Genomic DNA, 23,062 nt, shown 5'->3' with positions numbered 1-23,062 from the left:
CCAAAGCTAAATCGATACCACCGGGTACTCAATAAGCTTGGTATCAGGTATTTTCAGGTATAGGGTTTCAAGCTCCATCCCTACTAATGACACTATAGCTGTCTGTGACATAATATCTGTGAAGGTTTCAGTCCGTTGAGTCCAATCAGAGTCACTTAAGGATTCTATTAAAAAAAACATAATTTTACGAAAATTGGTGGCAGTTATTCTGGGTTTGCAAAATGAGCTACAGACAGACAGACACGGCTATAGCCTCTTCTAGATCCACACTGTAAACAAATTACACAAATCGGACCAAGTGTGCAAAGACCTTAATTCTGTGTAGGGAATTATACAATTATAACTAAATTAATGTTTTCACATCGTTCTAGCAGCAAACAACAGTTTGTGTGAAGCGGATATGATCAGGAACACACCTCATGTTAACCCTGACAGAGGTAACGAAGGTCATCCTCATTCCTGTGTGTGTGTGTGTGTGTGTGTGTGTGTGTGTGTGTGTGTGTGTGTGTGTGTGTGTGTGTGTGTGTGTGTGTGTGTGTGTGTGTGTGTACTGTGCGTGCGTGCGTGAGAGCTATCACAGAGTGTGGTTCACAACCTCAGCCCAGAATCACTGACTCCACACACACGTTTCCTGGTTCCTGAAGCAGCTCACAGTCAGCGGTTTGCTGCATCACTTCTGGTTTTAACCCCAGGTTTTTTCCACATAAACAAAACAGATCAATCAGACCACCAGATCAAAAGTCAGGAAAATCTCCTGCCAAAACATGAAGCAGGCGGTGCTAAATAAGGTTATATTTACCGAGCAAAGACGGGACGAAATAAATAACTAAACTAGGGGCTGTCAAAATAACTGAGTTAACGCATTTAAACCTAAGTTCGATTCTACAAATGTCTTCAAAATCCTGACAGTATTCTAGAAAAACCCATGTTTCTATGTCAGTCATTCTCAAACATTTTCATGTCAAGAACCCCCAAGATGATATGTAATTGGCCGCCGACCCCCCATCTGAAAATATGTTGTTCCAGGGACCTCCCCCCAGAAGCAAAGATTTGAGTTAAAAACGTTTAGAATTTTTTTTAAATAGCAGACCTACAAGCTCGTAGGTCTGCTTGTAGATCTGCTAGTTTTCAATAGCTAAAGTATAACATAATGCTTAAAACACCAAAAGGGGTTCCCTCCCAAAATGGGTTAACAGAGTTACCGGTAATTAAATGTGAAATTAATTAGATTAACGCAATTAATGCGTGATCCGCACCATAGATCCCATAATCCCATCGACTCTGCACTATCTGGATGGGGAGAAAATACATAAAAGGCTGTACAATTTACATACAGTAGGCAGCGGCTCAAATCACATACTGTACACAGAGCACTAAAACGAGTCAGAGACACCATCCTGCCACACTGGATTTGTTATAAAGAATTAAACAAACATACATACGTATGTTTTTGTATGTATGCTAAAGGTATCAGCCTTTTATCTTTTTATCTTTCCATTCCCACAACACTAAACAGAAAAACATGGCATATTTTGGACATCGAATGGTGATTAAGGATTTTTAAGCTGTGATTTTAATCATTTGCCAGCTCTAAACTAAACAAACTCATTCGTATTGACCTTCACCCTATTTGTGACAATAAAAAAATATTTGTGACAATAAGAATTAAAAATAAACATAACGGGTGTTATGACTGCTGTACTGTATAAAGCACATCCTGCACCATTGATCTGATACAAAGTACAGCAGACACAATCACATTCTTTGATAACAGAGAGGCCGAGGACACAATGAACAGGGCAATAATATTAATAAGGCCACAGAACAGTAGAGTTCAACTGAGAACTTGTCTAGAGCAAGCCAGGGTTCACAATCTTTTTAGGACGTGACCCCCAAAATAATCATATGTGAACTGGGGTCTTTTTTTTCTTCTTTTTGTTTAGGCATTAAAAAGGTCTTAAAAGTCCTTAAATTGTCACTTCACGAGTTTCTAACACATGATAAATATTTAATCAAGATCCTCTTAGCATGAAGTAAAAAAGCAATCACACGACGCTGGTACCAACAGGACCCACCAACGAAAGATCAATGGATGGAAATTATTGAGGAACTGTATTCTATGGAAAAACTAACATTCATACTGAGACTACAAGAGGATAAATTATATAAAAAATGGGAAAAGTGGAATCTCTTCTCTCAGCCTAGCGATATTGCAATAGGATTTCATTGAATGTTTGTTGTAATATGAAAAATGCAGCCTTTTTTCTTTTACTTTTTGTCCTTTTTCTTTTCTTTTTCTTTCCCGTATTGTCTTGTTAGTTGAGTTTTTTTTGTGTCTGTTCTTCCTTCAATAAAAATTAAGTGGAAAAAAAGAAAAGTCACTTCACTGTCATCTGATGACAAAAATCATGGTTGAGAACCCCTGGTCTAGACCGCCACCATTATTACTCATGGAATAAAGCTAAATAAAATCTCCTGACTGAACCACTTTGCCCTCGTCTGTGATTTGTGACTAAGTGTGCTCCGTTTCCTTCTTATTCGTGAGGTCCAACTGTCGCTGTGTGCAAACACAAACCTTGTCCTACACATTAAATGCCATTGACAATGATTTTGCAACCCATTTTTTTCACCCAGTGTCAATTATCTAATGTAATCCTGGGCGTTACACTTCCTCTGCCAGCCTGGGGGGGGGCAGCGGACTGACCTCATGCTTCCTTCTATGCATGAGGAGTCCAAGCTGCTTCTTGTCACCCGACAGGGGGGGGGAGTTTCCCCGGCCGGACGTAGCGCGTGGGAGGAACACGTTATTCCGACCTTTTCCCTTTCCCCTCCATCAGGCGCCCCGGGTGACAAGGCCAAGGGGGAGGCAGTTTAGAGACCAGGATTACTGCATGTTTCCACCAACCCCACTTCGGGTATGGGCACTGATGATGCGGAGGAGAGAGCATGCCCCCAGCGCCCGCCCCACAGCGTCCCCAGCGGGAATCGAACCCAGGACCTTCTAGCTGTGAGGCGACAGACAGCACTACCGACTGTACCACCATGACCCCATGTCATGAATGGACAATTTTGAGTGTTTGTGTGAACACAAACACTGCGTAACACAAACATTGAACACGAAGGTGAGGACGCAAATTCTGATTGGCCGGAATGAGATGATATATGATGATGTACAATGATAAGAGCACCTCTCACAGCCAACCAGAAATCACAGGTTGAGGTTTTGACCTTTGCTTTGCTTTTTATAACAATAATTTAATATCAAAAGACCATTCATGCTTCATGGAAGATCATGCTTCAATCTGACATTCTGAACATGTATGATATTGCTATAGTTTGACCACTTTAAATAATCTATCATCTTAAAACGATTAACTGTGTGCGACATGCTTTCGGAATCCAAACAATCACTCGTGACGACAGAGAACCCATATATTCTTATACACCATTTCTATTTTTTTTATAAAATAAAAAAACAGCTGATCTACAAGCTCACACGTCTCATTGAGTTGTGTGTGAGGTTTTTATGTTTTGTCCTTTTTTGAGAATGTTCCTCTATACTGTATATCGACATGACCAAAATAGAAATAACATGTTAGTATGGAAGTGGTTAAAAAAAAAGGAAAAGACAAATCAAACGATGGCCCGATATATATATATACATTGGCCAAAACCGATACTGGCTGAAAACAAAACAGGGAAGTGAGGAGGAGAATGCGGGCCGGAGTGAGAGAGCAGTTCAAAACACGGCAGAACAAAGAGTTATGGGAACAGGAAGAAAGTGCATTCTGTGCAGCGTAATGTTGGTGTGGAATGCTCTGTATCAAAGAGCACTAAATACAATACAAACAAATGCAGGAAACTGTTAAGGGCGTTATTATTTTTGGTTATTTTTCTGCCACCGAAACCTTCATCACCACATTTCAACTTTGAATTAAATTATTTTGTAATAAACGTTCTACTCAGTTGTACATGAAATCGAACACTAGATTTGAAAAAATGTCTGTGAGTTTAATTAAATATTTTAACAATGTAAAGTATTACCAAGAAGTTGCGACAATAACTACACTGGATCCAGGTTCTGTTTCTGTCAATTTCTTTTTGGACATGCAACATCCATCTGCGAGGAGATAAATAAAAAAGATTTTAGCTGTCAACAAGCCTGAAATGGCCTCGATTTGTACATGAGCTAGCTTAGTTATAGCTAAGCGTTATAGCAGCGGGTTCCCTTAAGTGGCCCTTGCGGGGGTTCCTGGGGGTCTCCGTCAAAATTAGTTAAGGGACCACTTCACCCATTTGGTCCTCACTAATGCTAATGCTGTAATAAAGGTACAGTCTGTGTCTGTGTCTCAGAGGAGGGCAGTGGACAGTTCAGAAACCTGCCTACCAGTGACATCATCGATGTGGGGAACTGCAGCCAATAGAAACTGCAGCATTTCTATTACTGGAAAGTTAGCATGCTATAATAGAAGCCATTGTTCTCAAGTTAGTAAAAACACAAATCAAAAACACTTTAAATCTCGTTTGAAATGACCAAACCTGCCACTGGCAGGCTGAACAACTGTCCACAGCCCTCCTCTGAGACAGAGTGGATTTCCAAAAACTAGGGATGCACCAAAAGGGAAATTCTTGGCCGAAACCAAATACCGAATATAGGAAACAGTTGGCCGAAGGAGAACTGAGGTCCCAACGTTTGGGTCTATTACGACCTTCAACAGGTGATACCTGATGGAGGTACCTATGGCCAGTTACGCCTTGGACACAAATAGGAGAAGATGGTCATCATCGGACACGATGAAAATGCAACCACAAGCACGCAGGACATAAGATACCTGAAGAAGGTCATAAATAGACCGAAACGTTGTAACTTCAGTAGCCTAATAAACTACTGCTATAAGTCAAGACAGTGTGCGGGACAATATATATATATATATATATATATATATATATATCCCGCCCATATCACAAATATCACAAATCTTCTATGGGAGTCCCTGGTACAAAATATCTTCAGGTCGGTGTCCACGGGTTAATTACACACGATATAGTTTGGGAGTTCTTTACTTGAGAGTGTGAGAACCACTGGCCTAGATTTGTAAGTAAGCTATTAAACCCAGGGCTGGTGTGAGAGCACTAGCTTGTGACTGAGTGCCTTTCCTTCTTTCATTAGAAGAAGTGAGACAAAAAAAAGAAAGAGGAAAAAAAAGGATAATGATTATTTTCTCTGCATCCACCTGCCACCATAGCGTTTTACTGTTCAGTGGAAACCTTGTATGTCCAAAACCGTTCCTTTTTTTAAGAACAGTTAACTCTAAAAATATCAGATCTACAAGCTCACACAACATCGCGAGGCATTGTGAGCAATTGCAGAGCTGCTTTTGTGCGACACTCTTGTATGATGAAGTAGTAGGGCATTCATTTACAAAAAAAAAGAAAAAACATAAAACATTGAGATATTGGAGATAAGAGGTTTTTCTGCCCGACAACAAACCCTAAATGAATGATTTTGTAGCTGGGCCCAGGGACGTCGCTGACCATTTGGTTGCCCTATGCTACTCGTAGGATATTTGTCGGTGTGTTGCCCTACTCGCAGTGCGTATGGCGCATATACGTAAGGAGTCAACGACGGCACTGCCAGCATGGTCTGTCTGCCAACGTTAGAACAAAGAGACAGTGAAAGGTGCATCCAGCTGTCCTCAACATGATTTGTGTAAATAATTCATGCTGCTCTGGGTAGTCAGTCTGGGTCGTCAGCGCCATTTGGCCTCACTCACTCACAGAGACACTTCTTAGAGCTAATATTTTGTATAGCAAGAGAGGGCTCTCGCAGTAACACCAAAACTAAATGTTAACCAATTTTTGGTGTTAGCATTATGTTATGCTTTAGCTATTGAAAAATAGCAGATCTACAAGCTGCATGGCGTTGGCAAGTAGGTTTCCTCCTCATTGTTATACAAGCATCATGTCCCGAGATGTTTTTAATTTACTTCATTCGGTTTCAGCTTTAATGTTTTAGGAGCTGGCCCAATAATCATCTGAAGACAAAACATTGCCTTGACTCCAAACTGCAATCTCACCAAATCAAATTTAGGCCTATAGTACTCTTTCTGACACTAATCATAAAAGACAATCTCTTTTTTTTTATAGACGTTTTTCCAGAAAAGGATTTAGATGGCCTTTTTAGGATCGGTCTCAGGTCTGAATTTAAAGTTTAAAACAGTCCATAACCAATTATCACATTAATCTGCATCAGCTTGAGTTGGATTCATTGTGTACCGACTTTACAAAATATTTATAATTACAGAAATATATATCTATCTATCTATAAATTCACCAAGTCTCTGCGTGTACGTAACTTGAGAACCGTTCGCCCCACCGCCTTCAAAAATTCGACACACCCACAGGGAACTCCATATATGGGCATAAAAGGGACACAGACAAATAACGTTCCAAGTAGGCCAGTAATAGTGCCCAAGTGGTACCACTCGATTTGAGACAATGTAAAGAAGACACAGTTCTGGTTGTTGAATGGGGTGCTGTGTGTGGCGTCATGGAGGTCATGTCAGGCTGCAGTGCTGCTGATCAAAGGTCATGTTGGGCAGCTGATCTGCATAATACTGGACCGTCTATCTATGGGTACAACAACTACTAAACTGTCCCGTCAAGAAACGCCTGCCCTAGAGCATCTATTCCGGCTTTTTTAACCCATTTTAGACCTAAGTTCGATTCTACAAATGTCTTCTGACAGTTTTGTGAAAAACACGTTTCTATGTCAGTGTTTCTCAAACATTTTCATGTCAAGGACCCCCAAAAAAACAAAGCGATTTGCCGACGCTACAAGTTGCAGCCGCTCTAAGGCGCTTTCTTGCCGTATATGTGCCCACACTGACAATGTTACCGTGGAAGGAAGTGTTGCCAGATTTTGTGCGGGGAAACAAGCGACCAGGTCTCCGAAAACCAAAGCCCCGAAAAGAAGCAACTAGGCCCCCCAGACATGATCAGACACGCAACTACCAATATTTACAAGCAGGTTTATAGAAAAACAAGCCCAAAGTCGCTTGTAATAAAAGCAGACACGGCATCATTGGTTTCGTGAGACGTTGAAGCCTAAGGCTAAGAGCCAATTAAGTACTCTAAAGATCAGCCTCTTATTTTAGAAGAATGTATTTATGAGCTTATTACTGTACATTTCTGTCAGAAAATGAGACTAATTACGAGCTCCATCGTATCAGATCTCCATCACACCCATTCCCCAGGACTTAACCCGTTTAGGCCTGACGTCGAAATTAAAAAAAAAAAGTCTTCTGAAAGAATATATATTCAAAGATTTGTGCCGCATTTTCACACTTTTTTCAAAGAATAGCAGACCTACAAGCTTGTAGATCTGCTATTTTTCAATAGCTAAAGTATAACGTAAATGAATGCTTAGTTAAAACACCAAAAGGGGTTCCCGTCCAAAATGGGTATGTTGTAAATCCATTTCCGGTGTCATTTTGGAGAATTTGATCAACATCAACCAAAACACAACGAAACGATGTATTTCCACTGAAGTAAAATGTGTCTTAAATTCATATTTAGGAAAAGTTTCAGATGTCAAATAATTCTGAGATGATGGAATGATGGTGATCATGGAAGGGGAACCTTCTGAAAGGGCAAATCTAAAAATAATCAAAATAATGACCTCTCAGTCATGCTAGTGTTTAGTGGTGAAATGAATCCAGCATATTAATTAGAAAATACAATGAGCAAGAACATGTTTACCGGTAATCAATGATACAATTTCATACAATATGTATAGTGGGAGTCCCTGCTTCATCTCTCTCTCAGCTAAAAATAAATAATAATGAATTGCATTTTCATAGCGCTTTTCCAAGTGCTCAAATCGCTTTACAATGTTGCATTCATTCATACATTGGGAGGTGAAGCGGCGAACAGTCGACGCCAGCGTCCTCACTTCCCACATTCACACACCAATGGTGGCGAGCTCACACCGACCGACTCATTGGAGGCAATGTAGGGTTCAGTGTCTTGCCCAAGGACACTTCCACATGTGGACAGGAGGAGCCGGGATTCGAACCGCCGACCCAGGGATCATTGGGCGACCTGCTCTACCTCCTGAGCCACAGCCGCCCTTATTCAAAATAAATACAAAATAAAAACAACTTGGAGAACCCTGCACTAGGTGTCCGCTGAGTCCAGGACTTACCGGTAGTAGACAGGCAGTCTCATTGGCTAACCTCTCTCCAGGTTCTTAACCTGCACCATAACTAAATCAAACTCTAACCTAATGCCACTGTAACCTTATACCTAACTTATGTTAGCCATCTTTAACATAACCTTACACACCGTCCGAAACGTAACCATATTTAACCTCCACGGGTAATGCCTAACCCCCAACTCTTTATAACTTAAAGTGGTTGTCAAAGTGGGGTCCAGGGACCCCCAGGGTGACGTGCTCGAAGGGGTTCCCCAGGTCAACGAGACAGACGATCAACACAGCTGAGCTCACAAGACGTTGCATGACAAAAGCTTTTCAAGAATCTTGAAAATATGTGAGGAATTTGGATACTTAGTTTTGACATTTCTTGGGAGTCTCTCAATCTTTTCAGAGAGGGGTCAAACACAGGAACAAACAGCCCACAATACTGGAGGAAGTGAAAACGATTTGGTACCGCACCCAATATAGAACAATCATGGGTAAATTATCATTGTATTACTCTGCCACCAAATGTGGAATGCCCTGGCTGACACCATCCATTAAGTCTATAGACCGTTAATGTTTGTTTAGAGCCCAATTAAATATGTACCTATCCCAGCCAAAGTCTATATGGACTTTAACCCATTTAGACCTGAGGAATATTCTATAAATGTCTTCCAAATCCTGACAGTTTTCTGAAAAACCCATGTTTCTACCAGTCAGTGGTTCTCAAACTATTTCATGTCAAGGAGCCTCAGAATTATGTATGTAATTGGCCCCAGACCCCAATCTCAAAGAAAATTGTTCCAGGGAGAAGATTTGTGCCACATAGTGTCATACATATTCTGAAGAAGACCTGGAGACTGACATTCAGTAATTGGGATACACTGACAAGACCAAGTCTTTTCCACGGACACATAACTGTATGTCCGTGTACGTACAGTACTTACGTACTGTTCATTGATGGCCCCTCTGATCAAAACGGTTCCAGAACCACACACTGCTTGTCGTGCAAAGCAAACTGTGGCCTACTAGTGTAGCCTGTAGAACCAGGAAGTCTGCCACTTCTTCTTGGCGCACGCACTGGGGAGGATCCACCATTAAGAGTTTCATATTATGCTCTCTATGGGAGGAACCCAGACCCAGTGACATCATCATCATCATCATCACTCAGCCCTGCCCCCGCCCGGGGTCATGTGATTTTAGAGTGGTGTGTGGGAGCGCAGAGCATTGAGCTGTCACAACTCATCAGAAACACAACAAAGAGAGGCACATACTTGTGCAAATCACACATTAAGCTTGGCTCTCAGTCGTGGTACATGATTTACCTTGTAAATAAACAGAGGGAAAAGGGCTTGTCTCTCTGGTTAGTGGTTAGGAATGCTCCGTCATTCATTGGGTAGGAATGCAACGTTGTAGGCTATAGGCTAAATGGGCTAAGTAGGTGCTGTCTGCTAGCTTGACCCCTGTGACCTTCTATCCCGACTGCAGTTATTATGTAACTATGGACTCTTATGTCTGAAATCTTATATGTAAAAACAGAAAAAGAAACCGGTCTTCCAGTGGATTGAATGGATTATTTTAGTCATTGATCTTGTTCAGTCGATTCTTTTCATCAGTTAATTATTCATAAAACCCACAGACAAAAACTCCACAGTGTGTTATTTACAAAAAAAAAAAAAAAAAAATTGAAACAGACAGCAGCTGTGTTTCTGTAGAAACAGAGGAGATGTTGACCAAAACATCCTCGTCTCACACTTCTGAGGTCATGATTCTAGTGGTCCACGACACGTCACAAAGAAATCCCAAGCAGTGGAAACGAAGAAAAACAATCTAGCAAGATATTAATTTACCTCAACCTCATTATAGGGCTGAGACCTTCCATCGTTTTTCTCTTTTTAAGTCGAAGCTTCTAGCCCTAAAAACGAGCCGAATGTATTATTTATTTGATATGGACATAACAATTGAATTGCTCATTGCACAGTTGTACAAATTGTAGATGCACCGTTTACAGTGTGTAGCACATGTGCTAATTTTCACCACTTGTCCACAGGAGACTTTTCTAAAAAAAAATACAGTAGCACTATAGTTTAAAAAAACACCCAATCAAAACCATTACATAATCTCCAATACCCAAGTAAATAATGAGTCAAGTGATTACTGACTCATTGTAATTACTGACTCATTCGAAATAATGAGTCAGTGATTCATGAATGGTGGAGCTCAAGCACACATGGCTTTGAAGGGTATCCATCAGCTCTACAATCTCTCAACATGTCATGCTGCAATGCGTTGTGGGCTTGTAGATCGGCTATTTAGATTTTTCTTTTTAATGAAACAAATCAAATGGAAAGAAATAATAATAATTAAAAAATAATATTTTTCATGTTCGAATTTCGTGTCATCGAACAAAGCTTCGAATATTCAACTTTTTGGGCGGGTTAGCCCTACGTTTAACCTCATATCACCTCATGATTTAAGATTAATTTCAGGGGGAGCGAACACAACTGAAAGCAAAGCATCCATCATTCTAACTTACTTTACTGCACAGTCTGGGAGACCTGCAGATGCATTGTGGGATGTGTAATGGGGTGCATACTTAGTTTAGACTGGGTTAAGGTTAGGTTAACGCACCCTTGCGAACTGAGCAGTGCAACTATACTTTTATATTGTTATAGTTACTGTGTGTGTGTGTGTGTGTGTGTGTGTGTGTGTGTGTGTGTGTGGCTGTGTGTGTGTGTGTGTGTAGGGGTCAATAGGTCGTAAGGGGTCAAAAGGCCCTTCTCTAAACAGACAGAGGCACGTACGCACAAACAGAGAGACGGGCACAGAGAGGGACACAGCTAGAAAATGGGTATGAGGCAGATAAGGACAAATAACTTAAATATAAAACATTTACATAGCAAAAATAGCTGATCTACAAGCTAACAACGCATCACTTTGTGACACGTACGCTTGTAGATGGCAAGATAATTGCAATTAGACGAGTATGGGCAGGCCTAGAAGAGGCATGACGTTTAAATTGCATCTCGCAATTGGTTGTCGTCGAGTTGTATTTCTTCATAGCAAAAAATAACAGATCTACTACTAACTCACAACATGTCAAGAAGACGCAATGTGTTGCGAGCTTGTAGAGGTTTTATTTTCGCAAATTCGCCGTACGATGCACACCCCAATGGGGTGTTTGTTGCGGCTGCGCATTTCGCCTTGTGCCTGGAGGGACATACAGTATATAGCAACCTGCCTAGCAACCTGGGCGCAGTATGGCATGTGTTTTGGCTTCCGCTGGTGAATTTTGATATGAAGTGATTACGCGGCTCCGCAGGTTCGGCTATCAAAGGGTAATTATGATTACCCACGGCGCCGCGGGTCATTGGCGACAAGGGTGTTAAGAGAGGTTTAAGTCAAGCACTTTGATGTTGTCTGTTTTAGATCCACGGTAGTTGGCTCCAGGTGCCACATTTTGAACGAAGTAGTAATAATGTTCAGCAAGCTGCAGCAACTATACAGACTAAAGACAATAAATGTTTTCATGGAAAGAATGAAAGAATCGTGTGAGAATCGTGATCTCTATTCTTGTGTGAGATTCACATTTTGAGCAAGAATCGTGCAGCACCACTGCAGACAATTCAGTACTTTTTGACGTCATGTTGTATTAGGACAATAGTGGTGGATGGACACTTGGACAGACAGACAGACCAACTTAACTATCAAACATATCACTCAATGCAACTTTAACACAGCTTAAATATGAGTGTGTGTGTGTGTGTGTGTGTGTGTGTGTGTGTGTGTGTGTGTGTGCGCGCACACAGTAGCATACAGTACTTGCACAGACAGAGATGTGAAACCAATCACACACTCACACAGTCACACACACACACACGGAAACTGTTGGCTTTCATTGTTTGCGTATGACACTGACAGCTTATTTACTCAAGAGATTCTACGGGGGAAAAGATCTCTGTTTGTTAGGACACATAACCTACTAAAACATCAGTGTGTCAGCCGGTCTAGCACTGTACAACTCTAACCTACTAAATACAGGTCATATGTTAATTGAAAATAGCCACTCTATAAGCTCACAAAGCATTGCAATGTAACACGTTGCAAGCTTGTAGATTGGTCCTTTTCATTGCGCTACACTGGCAAGTAACTCATTATAAACCATTGTTAAGCTCAGTGATCACATGGCACTTTTAACACCCCAATCGCCCAGGACGAAGTTCACCGTCCTTTCTATTAGTAACGCCTGACGCCCAAGACGAAGTTTTATCCAAAAGACGAAGTTTATGGATATGAAAACGGATCGCATCGCTCCACAGCCTGGAACGGTGCTGCAAGACTCTTGCTCAAATGTGAATCTCAATTGTCCTCCACAAGAATTGAGATCACAAGTCTCTCATTTTTTTTCATCTTTTTAATCTGTAGTTGCTGAACATTACTACATTCAAAATGTGGCACCGGGTGGTGGCCAAATACTGTGGCTTTGAACAGACAACATCAAAGCCCGACTCTTAAAGTCTCTCTCTTGTAGCAAAAACTTAAGAGTAACTCAAAATGAATTGGACAGCCAACTATAGTGCTGCACGATTCTTGAATCTGCGTATAGGTCTGAATCTAGATCACAATCTTTTTTTTCTCCGATTAATTCGACCAGGAGGAGGAGTCGTCTCTGGACTTGGACTCAAGTACTGGTGGGTTTGAGCACGTTGTCCTCAGAGCTGGGCTCAACGTATTATCCGGGTCATGGCACCAGTGTGCTGGTCACATGGTCACACACTGCATGGGCACTGTGTTGTCCAGCACTATGAGGCCTGGCCTGGCTTCAACTTCTGTGTCACTGACCAGAGATTAAAATAGGGTGCATTTTGCATCCCAAAAACGCAGTTTATATAGTTAAGGGACGTAATACAACAGCGACCTCTGCATCCACGTGACGGGATGCACTACTGTACTCGGCATGTACAGTAAAACTTAATACATGTAGCCAAAATAATATGAAATATGTAGAGCATTTATTTTATTCTTGTTTATTTTTGCTAGGTTTAGTTATAAATAGTCATAATTTATTCTTCTGTTTTCAACATGAATATAACCACATTATAACCATATAAAATGAAATGGGAGTTGTAATTAAATGCTGCAATTTGTAAAAAATGACAAAATATGACTCTTAACGTTGCTGAAGTGGGACTCATCAAATGTCCCTGGGACTCATCTAAAAGACCACCCCTGCATCCCGGAAAACCTATTTACATCACTGCTGACACATCTGTGTCACCGTATAGCTTTTAACCACTTTAATTATTTAAAAGCTGTTGGAAAAAATAGCAGATCTACAAGCTCATAGCACGGCACTGAGTGCCACACTACGAGCTTGTAGATCTGCTATTTTTTTTTAAATCGTGAAAATGTGTCGCAAATCTTTGAATATCATATTCTTTCACAGTGAACGTTTCTAACTCGTATCTTTGCTTCTGGGAGGTCCCTGCCTGGAGCAACGCATTTTCAGACGGGCATCCGCGGCCAAATACAGATAATTCTGGGCGTGCTTTGACAGGCACCACTGACCTGTGTCAGTGACACAGAAACATAGTTTTTTAGAAAAGGCCTCAGGTCAGGTCTAAATGGGTTAAAATACTCTTGTTACGCAGAATGTGCCATTTCACACGTTTCGAAAATGTATATCAATATTCTTTTGCAATAAAGATAAATAAAGTAACTCAAAGTAAAAGTACAATATTTGGATCTGGATCTTTAAAAGTCTTTAAACCAGAGAGAAGATTTGTGTTTTTTACACAACTTCTTTGACTATAGCTGATGCAAAAGCGCACGCGTTGGGAGCTGGTTGTAGGGTAGTCTATTTTCGAATACGACTGATGAAAACATCTGATTTTGATGCCTACTATATTATCAACTTTTTTTTCTTTCTGGGGGACCCCCTCAAGGGTCCCTGGGGGTCCCTCCCTGGGCCCCACTTTGAGAAGCACAGACTTTTAGGAGAACAGAACCTCATTGTATCTGAATTACAGTGATTCACCATGGCCAGTGGATGTGTATAATCAGTTGTCAAATAAGGGGAAGTGGCGCATCGAGTGATGCAACCTTAAGCTGGCAGACAAACTCTACCGCCTTCATGTCTGACGGTTCATTCTTAGAAACTACTTGTTTATTCAGCTGAGGGGAGATTCTGTCCAAACGCTAGTCCCGACTGCCGAGTCAAAAGACTGCAACCAATAAAGCAAAGAGTGTATCTAAAACAGTGGCTTTCTTTCAACCAGTGGTCCGGGGACCACCAGTGGTCCTTGAGGGGGTGCCATGTGGTCCCCAGCTAAATGATGGAGAGATGGTGACCAAATGTAATAATAATAAAGCTTTATTTGTATAGCACCTTCTAAGAAGGGCTTAACCTGTCTCTTTGAAAATGACAGTTTTCTGGAAAAGCTATGTTTCTATGTCAGTCGTTCTTTGATTTCTCAAAAAATAGCAGACCTACAAGCTTGTAGCGCGCCACTCGGTGGCGCGCTATGAGCTTGTAGATCTGCTATTTTTCAATAGCTAAAGCATAACATAATGCTAACACCAAAAGGGGTTCCCGCCCAAAAAGGGCTTAAAAGAAAAATATATATAGAAACATAGCACACAAAGACACAATACAATACAATAAAATAAATGTGTCAATAATGCACAAGAGCAACAACAACAACAGAAGATAACAATAAATAAAATCATCACAAATCACATGGGTAATGTGTTGAACGCAGCTTTGTAAAAATGAGTCTTTAGGAGTGATTTAAAACGGACTCGGCCAGCCTGATCTCCAGGGGCAGGGCGTTCCAGAGTGATGAGTGGTGCACCAATTGCGAATGCCCGGTCGCCTACAGTTCTTTTGCAGCCTGATTTTATTGAAAGAAGGGCCTTGCCAGATGATCTTACAGCTCGCGAACTGGCTCGCAAGGGTCGAGTAAGTCAGACCCAAATGGACCACTTATAGATCTTTAACACTCTTGAGAGCGTAACGTGAAACCAAATGGACCGGTGCGGGTCGATTGGGTTTCATGTTACGCTCTCATGAGTTAAATTATTGTTAAACATCTGCATTACTTAATTTACAAGAAGTCTACACACAATTAGAGAACGTAGAAGAATTGTTATTTAGATTTTTGCTCAACGTTTGCCTGTTATCTCTCCTATGGTACCAACATCAACACAGCATGGAATTGTGGACAAAATCTATCCAACGACAACAAAATATTCTTTGGTCTTGGGTCTGAGAGGCTAGATCTAATTGAATGGTGATCCGTGACTCAAATGCCAATTGAGTAGTGGGTGGGCCTTGACAAAAAGATTGAAAACCACGTGCACTGATCTAAAAGACTACAGAGAAATGATACAGTATGCTTAAGATAACCGGACTCCCGACTAACATTTTACACAGCAGTGCCACTCCACTGGTTTCTTAGTGTGTCTGCCTTGGCAGTTGGCACCCTAGGGTGCCGTGATCCGTTTAACCACTTGGACCCTCTATATTTAGTAAAATCACGCCTGTGTGAACTGAGCCGATTGGTGCAACTATTCATTTATTGTTATAGTTACTGTACTCTACTGTGCTCTGTACTGTATTGTAGTGTACTGTGCAGGGGTCCCCGGGAACATCCAGACCCCCAGGAACACGCACAGGGTGCCGGACCCGTTACTTAACATGTATAGAGAATCACTGTGTGCATTTAGCGTTTTGTCTGTCTGTCTTATTTGTACATGCACTCAGCTGAGAATGTGTGAATCAAAGTGTTTGCGTGTGTGTGTGTGTGTGTGTGTGTGTGTGTGTGTGTGTGTGTGTGTGTGTGTGTGTGTCTGTCTGTGTGTCTGTTTGAGTGTGTGTGTGTGTGTGTGTGTGTGTGTCCTGCATGTTAAAAGCACAGCTGATGAGGCTGTCACTGGCTGCTCTTGTGGCTCATCACAGAGGCACAAAGGGCAGATTGAGGGATCATTGGGTGCGTCCCTTTTTTGCTCTCCTCTCTTGCATCAAGTTAACGATGAAAAGAAACCCCCGTATTCTTCCTCGTAAAAGAAAAATGACATTGGACGTAAATTAAAAAAATGTTACTCGACCGTATGCTTTGGCAAAACACAGCGGAATGAATGGACGTTCAACGAAAATAGCCAGTCCGCAAGCGTCATGGTTATGCCGTGTTGTTGTGAGCTTGTAGATGCACAATGCACCGATTTAAAATGTCCTTGCACCTAAGCTAACGTCCATAGCATATGATGTACACTACGGTATAGATCTGCTGCTAAGCTCACACACCTTATTTCTCACCTCAGGTACGGGTACTGAGGTACTGAGGCACGGGTACCTCAGGCCGGGGGTGCCCCCCCAATATATCTGCACAAAAATGAAGATTTCCCCCACTGCTTTGCCCCTGTAAACCCCTGATTTCCCCCACTGCTTTTCCCCTGTAAACCCACTGCTTTGCCCCTGTAAACCCCTGATTTCCCCCACTGCTTTTCCCCTGTAAACCCACTGCTTTGCCCCTGTAAACCCCTGATTTCCCCCACTGCTTTGTCCCTGTAAACCCACTGCTTTGCCCCTGTAAACCCCTGATTTCCCCCACTGCTTTGCCCCTGTAAACCCCTGATTTCCCCCACTGCTTTGCCCCTGTAAACCCACTGCTTTGCCCCTGTAAACCCCTGCTTTGCCCCTGTAAACCCCTGCTTTGCCCCTGTAAACCCCTGCTTTGCCCCTGTAAACCCCTGCTTTGCCCCTGTAAACCCCTGCTTTGCCCCTGTAAACCCCTGCTTTGCCCCTGTAAACCCACTGCTTTGCCCCTGTAAACCCCTGATTTCCCCACTGCTTTGCCCCTGTAAACCCCTGCTTTGCCCCTGTAAACCCCTGCTTTGCCCCTGTAAACCCCTGCTTTGCCCCTGTAAACCCCTGCTTTGCCCCTGTAAACCCCTGCTTTGCCCCTGTAAACCCACTGCTTTGCCCCTGTAAACCCACTGCTTTGCCCCTGTAAACCCCTGATTTCCCCCACTGCTTTGCCCCTGTAAACCCCTGCTTTGCCCCTGTAAACCCCTGCTTTGCCCCTGTAAACCCCTGCTTTGCCCCTGTAAACCCCTGCGAGGCTGCAACGTGACAATAAAGTTAATTCCGATTGTGATTTTTGTTCACTATTAACACTTTAAACCCCATGTCTGATATTCTGTTGTGTCACATCACTGGTCTAGACTAGAGGTGTAAGTAAAGAAGTGGGTGAAATACTGAAATTTGTGCACGTGTATTTTTCAGGAAAGGGAGAATACAGATAGAGAGCATGGAGGAAAGGAAAATAAAAACGGGTAGAGATCATAGGGACCATATGAAAATGTTTCCATTGTGGTCCTCTGTATTCTGAAATATCAGTCAGAATCGCTATCGGCAGATATGACCCTGCAAATAATCGGAGCTCAGATATAGGTCATAATTTCATAATCGTGCAGCCCTACTATTTTTGGCTCAGGGCACCCCATGCAAATAGCTTTTTCAGCTGTGTTCACTTTTACACCATCTTCGGCGAAATGGCAGATCTACAAGCTGTTCACAACAACGCAACACATTGTGAGCTGCCTTGTAGATCAGATATTTTCAACAAAGAATAGGGACGTGCAGGGTCTCTGAGTAAAAAACAAGTTAAAAAGATGACCACGTTCACATCCACATAGATTACAGTATCACTCTCTGTACAGTTTGACCGGACTTGGTTTGAGTGTGCAGTTACCTCCTAGAATATGAGGTAGGGATGCACGGTATTGATTTTATGAAACCGATATCGATAACTTCCTGCTTCTAAATGCAACAAGCGGTATTCGAACTCAGGTCTGCCGCGTGAAAATCCAACATCGAGATATTAGACTATTGAGGCCATCAGGCAGAGGCTCTGAGCCACTCTGCTACACTCACCCCCCCTTTTGACCTCATACCACAGGGAAACCCGATCCGGGTCACTCACAGCACCATTCTAACGCCCGGGATTCGAACTCGGGTCTCCCACGTGAAAGTCTAACATCTTAAGCACTAGACCAAAGGGATATCCCTATGGACCGGGGGAGATATTAAGACTTTTGAGGCGATGAAGGTTGAGGCTCTGAGCCACTCTCCTACATCGAGACCGATACTAATAACCCATTAAATATACACATAGAAAAGACAAACTAGTGAGCAGCACGGTACAATTTTAACATAGCTTTGACTTTGAGCAAATACAGTGTACCATACCTATGACACTATTTAAAAAGAGGTCCAAAAACCTTTGTCAGCAGATAAAAACTAATCATTTAGCACAACTGCAAGCATATGACAATATATATAAAATAAAGAATATATACAATATATTATCTGAGTTATTAATGATGTACATACATGGCAGGCCCCGTCTCAGTTCCGTGCATTAAAGTGTGATGTGATGCCTCTTGGAACTATGACTGGTGGCCTTCTGTTGGCACTGTTTCTTTATTGTCAATGTACTGTCTGTGTGATCTGTTTGTTTGTATGTTTTCTGTATCCTGATGACTGCTTGGCAACAAAACAAATCTCAGAAAAGGACAAAGTATCTATATCTATCAATCTATCTATATATGGGATTTATCGGGACGATGTCACAACTCCTGATATGGGGCCAATAAGTATCGGGGGGGCCATCCCTATCCACAGCCAGGCACTATTTCAGTGCATATTATATACTGTAGTACACAACACGCTTCCAGGCAGCACAGCACACACAGTATAGCACAATAACACACAGCCGCATCCTCAGTGTATTTACAGTATTAAATGGCAAGCTTATAAAAATGTAACCAACATGGGCCCATCATTTGGTTACATATTGCATTGTATCAGAGTTACAAAGGTCAGACAGATAGAGACAGGCAGACAGTACAGTCGTAGATTGAAAGACAGATACAAACAGACAGGCAGACAGACAGACAGTCATAAGATTGAAAGACAGATATACTGTACAGACAGGCAAACAGGCAGGCATACAGACAGGCAAGCAGGTGCCTGGAAGACAGACGTGGATTATTGTAACTAGCATTCAAGACTACTCAAGGATTACTATTAATGATATAGCCTCTCGTAGATGTAGTTTTATCAAGATTGAAAATGTGAAGAATCGATAAAACAAATCTTAGGCTAAGACACACACACACACACACACACACACACACACACGTAGCTACTATAGCTGGCTGCCCTATTTATGTGAATGGTACCAGACAGTGTAACAATTGAACCTGCTACAATGTAGCCACGTCAAGTTGTAACATAATAACCCAGGAAGAAACAACATGAAAGCTGCCCTGGCGAGAGACTTGAAACATTGTAAACACTGTTAGCACATTAATAGCACTAGCAGACATTATTATGACATGTTCTATAAGCCAACGGTTACATTAACAGGACTTTATTGTTGACGTTAAACAACAACGTCTTGGTTAAAAACAAATCAAACAATTAACTTCTCTAAAAAAAAGTTTATTATTACAACATCTGGCCTCTCACTGAAACTTTGTTACGTGACGCAACCACACGGACCTTGACTGACGGCCGACGAGAACCAATAGGAAGCGCGGGGCCGACCATAAACATTCCAAGAAGGCGCGTGTCAGCCAATGAGGAGGCCGCAGCCAGCTCTCATGTTAGAATGCTTTACCAAAAAAAAAGCCCCCCTCCCCTCCCCTCCAGTGGGGTGGGGGGGCACGAACAGAACACACACACACACACACACACACACACACACTAGGGGTGAAAAACATCAGCCAGCAGGCAGCGACACTTAAATTAAAATACGGCTGAAATACCGTAAAAAGAGAACAAACAAACACAAAAATAAACAAATAAAAAAGAACCAGCTGAGTCAATAATTGAACCCGGGGTTGAATAGTTGCAATTCCTGGCTGACATGTAAAGAGAAGGGAACAGGGAGGAGACACATACACACACACGTAGAGAGAGAGAGAGACAATACATAAGAAAAGTGCCACCGGGAGAGAGGTTTCTCTCTCTATCCACAATCATAACAACATTAATTAAACACATGAGGAAAAGAACCAACAACAACAACATAACATACCCAGAAATTCTCCAGGAAGAACGGCGTTATCATGGTGCAGTTTAAGTTGTTATTCCTTCTTCTTGTGTTGTTAAAGAGTAGCGGTGTTGTTGTTTTGTTGTTTTGTTTTAAAGGAGGAGTACTATTATTATTGCTCCCACTGCCTGCCGCCGTCCTCCTGTCCTCCCCCCGGTTTGTGTTCTGTCCACTCCGCCTTTTCCCCGAGTTTTTTTTCTCCTCCTCCTCCTCCTCCTCCTCCAATGCCCCATGCACCCCCCCCCTCCTCTCTCTCTCTCTCTCTCTCTCTCTCTCTCCCTTTTCTTCTTCTACCATGGAGGCTCACTCTCAGGCTCCACCTCTCTCTTGTAACCGTTCAGGAGAAATGAAATAGCCGATCTACAAGCTCACAGCGCCCTGGCGGAGGAGCAGAGATACGGCTTGTAGATTGGCTATTTTTCAAAGAGACTGTCAGAGGCCCGAGAGAGAGAGAGAGAAAGTGCGACTGCTTTGAGTTTGAGCACCAGTGTAGAAACAGCGACGACTGGTGGCTAAACATACACACTACTACTACTACTACTGGTACATAGACCTGGCAGGTTTGTTAGAAATATATTATGCTATAATAATATATATAAAGTGTGTGTGTGTGTGTGTGTGTGTGTGTGTGTGTGTGTGTGTGTGTGTGTGTGTGTGTGTGTGTGTGTGTGTGTGTGTGTGTGTTGGCTCCACCTTCATTAAATAAATGAAAATGAACTAAATACATTCTTAAAAATGGTGCCCAGAGTTCACAGGACACCACTATTCAATAAAAGAGTACCTAAATCACCCCAGTCAAACCATACTTGAACACACACACACACACACACACACACACACACACACACACACACACACACACACACACACACACAATAATAATAATCTACCAAGAAAATACCATTTTAGTGCAATAACGAGCCAGTCTTTTATTTAACTAATAATAACACCACTTAACTGTTGGTCTAACTTGTGGACAATAACCATTAACTAGCTTTTCTGTTTAGATGACTATTTCCAAGTGGGGCGCTATTCAGCATCTAACTCCTGTTGGAGGTTATTATGTTTATTCCGTTACTGCAGGGGTCATCAGGGGGTCATCACTAGCATCCCTATTTTGAATTAGCCAAAAATATAGCAGATCTACAAACAGGCGTTGTGAGCCTGTAAAATAAATCTGCTATTGTATTGTACTGTCACTGTACTGTCACACCCGAAATCATCATATATACAGTTAATGTGTGTGTGTGTGTGTGTGTGTTAGGCTGCACAACAGTGACACTTGGTTGTGAAAACCAACCAAACGCTATTTTCGTGCTCGGACACAGCCAGGGACGGATGTACACAGCCAGCCAGCCAGCCACAGACACACAAAGCTGCGTAAGGAAGTGGTTGCACCGCTTAAAAAAGAGAAAACCTAGTACAAGTGTTCGAAATATTGAGGGTTTAAGGCGAGACACCCCAGGTGAATAGGGAAAAAAAGTTAAATAATAGCTATCACAATGAAACTTCTCCAGTTGATTACTTATATTAAAACTAAGATTTTTTGTATTACAAGTTTTCTGAAATTATATGTTTAAATATGCAAATTAGGCATTATATGCGCTAATTTGCATACATTTCGGGACGATAAATCTGAAGATCGGATAAAGCCAGGTTCAAAATGATCATTTCATTTTGTTGACACATTAGAGACAAAGAAAATTACACATGGGATTTTTGATATCTCTAATTATCACTCCACAAATCAGAAAATAGTGTCAACAGGCATAAAAAACCCAATTTTCGGCATTTTTTTGGTATAAAATGTGATGTAAATCAGGCTGTGAATGATATATCAACAAATCCATGTGTAAATGTCTGCGGAATATAGTTATGAATAAGACTGGAAAGTTTGGTGTATGTGAGTTCAACTGAAGTGGAAATTCTTTGTCCCAAGTATGAGGAAAACTCATTTTGAGAAAACGGCCTTTAAAGATTTGTATTGTAAAATTCCAAAACGTTTTATTTGAAGCCACTATTTTGAGACAAAATATCTCATCCAAACCTTGGCAACAACATATAATGGCATATATCATTGGAAAGGTCTGGACCTCAAGCTGACTGTGGTCTGATCCAAATATGGTCACTTCCTTTGTACCAACAACCAATCATGAAAATAGAGATGGTGGCTTTTCACCCCGAAAAACGAGCTGTCATTGGCTAAAATAAACTATCCAACTAAACATCTAAATCTGTATTTTTAATGTGTATTTTGCTTTAGTTTGAAAGAAAACATGTTTAGGAAGCAAAATAGCAAAAAAAAAAAAAAATGAAAAATCATGATTTCACCTGGGGTGTCTCACCTTAAGTGGCTATAACTGTCTGAAAATACACATCAACATGAACCAACTCAAAACAATGCTATGATAATGCTGTCAAACAAGTCTATGAAATCTATCTTATCTAATTGAAAACGTTTATCTCAAACACAACATGAAGTAGTGGTGGGTGGACCCCCTGCACTACATATTTCTCTCAGCTGAGGGGTCCTTTGGGTCCTTGGCCTGAAAAAAAACCCCCGCTGTATTTGAAAACAGCTTTGTCATGGCAAGAAAGTGCACATACCCGTAATCAGTTATATATTATGTAGACAAACAAAACGTGTTTATGTAAACAATTTATTCTGAACATTTTACAGACTCAAGCAATGATAACCATTCACACAAACTACATTGTCTTACAAATATTGTTACAAAAT

General features: G+C 41.6%; 1 protein-coding gene across 7 annotated transcripts in view; it reads right to left on the bottom strand.

Moving 5' to 3' along the window:
• Positions 1 to 20,566, bottom strand: part of LOC308310243 (F-BAR domain only protein 2-like) — a 93,155-nt gene extending 72,589 nt beyond the window's left edge. For all 7 annotated transcript variants that reach the window (XM_080756485.1, XM_080756486.1, XM_080756488.1 and 4 more), the window contains exon 1: positions 20,308 to 20,566. In XM_080756485.1, the coding sequence (XP_080612611.1) occupies positions 20,308 to 20,340 (33 nt within the window). In that variant the 5' untranslated portion in view covers positions 20,341 to 20,566. The remainder of the gene's footprint in view (positions 1 to 20,307) is intronic.
• Between the last annotated feature and the right edge of the window lie 2,496 nt (positions 20,567 to 23,062).

The sequence above is a fragment of the Protomyctophum bolini genome (genome assembly GCF_963924005.1).
Source record: "Protomyctophum bolini genome assembly, chromosome: 22".
Lineage (NCBI taxonomy): Eukaryota > Metazoa > Chordata > Actinopteri > Myctophiformes > Myctophidae > Protomyctophum > Protomyctophum bolini.
Note: the sequence above shows the minus strand (reverse complement) of the source record. Positions and strands in the feature narration are given on the sequence as shown.